General features: G+C 37.9%; 1 protein-coding gene across 5 annotated transcripts; it reads left to right on the plus strand.

Moving 5' to 3' along the window:
• Nucleotides 1-234: 234 nt before the first annotated feature.
• Nucleotides 235-3215, plus strand: LOC134851227 (glutathione S-transferase-like). Of its 5 annotated transcripts, none has more exons than XM_063867216.1 (4): nt 235-253; nt 686-906; nt 1799-2014; nt 2707-3215. In XM_063867216.1, the coding sequence occupies exons 2-4, from the start codon at nt 687-689 to the stop codon at nt 2880-2882; spliced, it is 612 nt and encodes a 203-aa protein (XP_063723286.1). In that variant the 5' UTR covers nt 235-253; nt 686; the 3' UTR covers nt 2883-3215. The 5 variants fall into 5 exon arrangements, with proteins under 5 accessions (XP_063723286.1, XP_063723284.1, XP_063723282.1 ...); XM_063867214.1 differs by lacking the exon at nt 235-253 and adding an exon at nt 264-452 and having other exon boundaries at nt 670-906; nt 2707-3214; XM_063867212.1 differs by lacking the exon at nt 235-253 and adding an exon at nt 264-452 and having other exon boundaries at nt 2707-3214.
• Nucleotides 3216-3842: the final 627 nt, after the last annotated feature.

Genomic DNA, 3842 nt, shown 5'->3' on the forward strand with positions numbered 1-3842 from the left:
GGGGGCTAAAATTTGCAGCACCCTGAGGTTTTATTGATCATCAAAAGTTTTCAAATATTCGCTGAAAAGGTTCACTTGCTCTTTTTGATTGGTTGTAACAACACCAAGCAACCAAATACTGGGACCAGAAATAGTTTAACAATTTCTATCTCTGAACTTTGGTCAATCATTCAAATTCAAGCTTAAATCATTTCAGAACAATTAAACTTCACCACATTTCGGCTCCAAACGAGTCATGACCACTTTCAGTTTTGTATGTTTGAGTTTAAACATTGCAATTTTGCCATCTGCGCTCAATTCGCTCAAGCCTGAAAACTTACACGTTCGATCTAACAAATTCGTTTACTCAATTTCATTTTCAAATTCGAAATAGCCATTGCAGTCCACCAAGCATCTGATTCGCGAGTTTGAACCACAAATTAACAAAAATATTGTTGTTCTTTTTTTTTCAAGTGAGCATTAGACCGTTTTCGCAAAACAAAAGGTCCAGCAGTCGTTGGACTCTTTGGGGGAAGTTGCTGGTATGCCCCCTAGCAGGGTTTACGCATATTTTGCAGTAACTTTTTGATTGAAGCAGCGTTTTGCTTTCGCCATCCAACATTTCAAACCGAGAAAAAAATAAAATCTCTTGAATTGCGTCAAGCTCATTTGAAAAAAATTGTGCTAAAGATTTCTATCTTTATAGAATGTCGATTAAGCTTACCTACTTTCCTGGAAAAGGCGCCGCCGAATTGACGCGGTACATCCTTGCGTACGGTGGGCAAGACTTCGAAGACAACCGAATCACTGGGGATATTTGGGCGACTCTGAAACCGAAGACACCTCTTGGCTCTGTGCCAGTGGTGACGCTGGAAAGTGGGAATGAGTACAGCCAGTCTATAGCTGTGGCGAGATATTTCGCCAATAAGGGATCAATTGAACTACACTCATTCAGGCTTCCTTAAAAATGAGGCTCCTTCAGATTAAGTCAAAAGCTGTTAGTGAAACCTTGTTCGGTTGAAAAATTCAATAAGTATTCAAAAACAGCATTTAGGCGAAGCGCAGAAAATAAATTGGCGTAATGAGTCAAAACAAACTAATTTGAACTTTTTTGAACCCAGCTTTCGAGAAGAGATTAATGCTGAACTCGCCTCTGAAACTAAAAACATACTTACCTCCAGCGGATTTTTTTTTTTTTGGGGGGGGGGGGGGGGGGGGTTGGATGCTCTTTTTCTCAGGGATTTGATCCCCTGCCTACCCCAAGGATCCCCCTTTGTACTATTTTGAGATATCTTTTTTGGCTGACTGAACCTTGAATTTTTCTAAAGGCGCCTTTGGCTCCGTAATATAATAATTTTGAATGGGGAGCGTTTTTTTAAAAAAAATTGCCTGCGGCGCAGAAAGTTCGGTCCAAATGGGGTCTTTATAGTGATTTGGGAGGGCTCATATTATCAATTTTGTCGACCTAAAAAAAGGTCGACAAAATTTGCAAAATTTTTTGAAAAACCGCCCTCTCCCCTCAAGAAAAACCTAGATACACCCCTGTTACTTACTATGTTAAAATGATCAATCATGCAATTTTAACCCGTGCAACCCGTTCAAAACTTTGCAAAGGCGCCTTAATAAATGTTCAGTTGAATGGCCAGAGATAAATGTCCTCATAAGATTGTAGCGAAGTTCGATACCCAACTCTGGTTCGAAAACCAGCTCTGATAAGACTAACTTTCGTCAGATGGGGGGACTTCTTTTTTATCTTCGAGGAACTAAGACATATTTTGGGTAAGGTGGGGAGCCAGAAGTTCAACTGACCCTGTAATACAGTTTGGAATAACTGGTAAAACAGAGGAGGAAAAACTACATTCTGATATGATTGTGGACTTGATGAGAATTGACATCATGCCTCTCTTTGTGAAGATCTACTTCCAAAAAGACGAAGAGACGAAGAAGACGATGACTGAAGAATGCAAGGCGAAGACTCTGACTTGGCTGAACAAATTGGAATCGGGATTGGTCAAAGGAGAGGCATCTTTTCTCGGTAAGGGCTCCGCATAAAAAAGTTGCCCTACGCTTTTAAAAAGCTGCCCTAAACGGTAGTTGCGTCTCAAAATTGTACTCTAATTGTTGAACCTAATTTTTTGAGACCTTCTATTGTTTTGTCAGGAAAATTTGTGTTTTTTTGGCGGTTCCAAAATGCTTGGAAATTAAAAATTGGTTGACATTATGAAACATAAGCATATGATTTTTCATAAGCTTTTTTTTGACATTACCTATGTTTGAAAGCTAGATCTCCCTATGAAAGCTACTTTTAACATAAATTATTAATCGAAGCAAGTGGAAAAAGGCGGGAAACACTAAAAAATTAAAGCAAACTAAATCTTCTAGACTGATTGAATGCGCATACAAAAACAGTTAAGAAACAGGTGTGTTTGCTTCAACCCAAAGCCACTCAGATACAGTTCTTCTGTCCACCAAATCTTCTAGAATTTTTTCTTTACCGCCCACTAAAAATTTTATAAAACTGTTCATTTTTTTTCAATTGGTATGAATCTTAGCACGGTAACCTTTGCCCAAATTCCTAACAGATTTGGATTTTAATCCACAGTTAGGTAGAAATACCCGAAAGTGACTGGTTAAACCAAAATGATATACATTTTTATATTTGGTGACGATGGATGAGTTGAAAAAAAAAACTCACACATCTTCAATGAACTTTGGCTTCTGTTCCAGAGAGTGGTTTCTCCTGGGCAGACATAGCCCTGTTCTGTCTGGTGAATGACCAGTTCCCCCTCATCCAGATGGACCTGGGAAGCGACTTTCCCAAACTCACTGCTATCGTCGACAAAGTAAAGTCAGATCCCAAAATTGCAGCCTGGATCGAGAAACGACCTGTGACACCAATGTGAACAGAATGATTATGAAAATGACAACTCTACTAGTTGATCAACTAGTTATTATGACCTTTGACAAAGCGATGCTCAATTATGGATTTAATTTGAAAACTTCCCAAAATAGAAGATATACTTTAGAATGAAGGGATTAAAGCTTATCCATAAAGGATTTCCGATACTTAACCCTTGGATATATTGCCAACCTTGTCACCTAAATACCTAAATGACGTTATCAATTAATTTTGCCTGACTGTCCTTGAAAAACCCCAATAACAACGTTCTCCCAAAACTTTTACATGCAACATAAAATTTTGATTGCTTTTTTCTCTTTGGTTTATCAGCTGAGCTCAAAGTGCCTTTAGTTGAATTAAAAGGTAATTGAATTAAATTGAAAATTTGAAACCTCAAGTCAACAATCAACACCTTGAACAACTTTCATACAATTTTCAATCATGGAAAAAAATTTAACATACAGTTTCGTACAATTCCATGCATACAAAAATGAATGAAAACTCTACGATAAGCAATTACGAGGTCAAACTGTGCATTCTGTGCATTGTAAACGGAATCTGCAACAGGTCAAAATCAGATTTGTCGCGGAATCTGTAATATTTCTACATTTATTTGATCTTCTATGCTGTTTTGGATTCCACGAACAAAAACATAAAATATTGTACCTCTAATAATTGCTCGAAAATTAGGCAAATTTCCTGAATACGCAACTGTATTTGCAAAATCCAGAACAGTTTGTGGAATCCACAAACAAATAATAAGACATATGTGTAGTAACATTGAGCTGTTTCGGAATCCGCAACTGTAAGCGGAATCCGCAAATTGTAAGTGGAATCCGCAAATTGTAAGTGGACTCCGCATTTTGTTTGCGGATTCCACTTATATTTGCGGATTCTACTTACATTTTGCGGATTCCACTTACGTTTTGCAGAATCTACTTACAGTTGCGGAATCCCGAAAAAC

Source organism: Symsagittifera roscoffensis, chromosome 7, assembly GCF_963678635.1.
Source record: "Symsagittifera roscoffensis chromosome 7, txSymRosc1.1, whole genome shotgun sequence".
Lineage (NCBI taxonomy): Eukaryota > Metazoa > Xenacoelomorpha > Acoela > Convolutidae > Symsagittifera > Symsagittifera roscoffensis.

Bases quoted from the DNA above. Each gene is read 5' to 3' on its own strand.
- LOC134851227 (XM_063867216.1), top strand. From the start codon at position 687: ATGTCGATTAAGCTTACCTACTTTCCTGGAAAAGGCGCCGCCGAATTG. The intron at 907-1,798 runs AGGGATCAATTG...ACCCTGTAATAC, and splicing joins GGCGAGATATTTCGCCAATA to AGTTTGGAATAACTGGTAAA. The intron at 2,015-2,706 runs GTAAGGGCTCCG...CTTCTGTTCCAG, and splicing joins AGGAGAGGCATCTTTTCTCG to AGAGTGGTTTCTCCTGGGCA.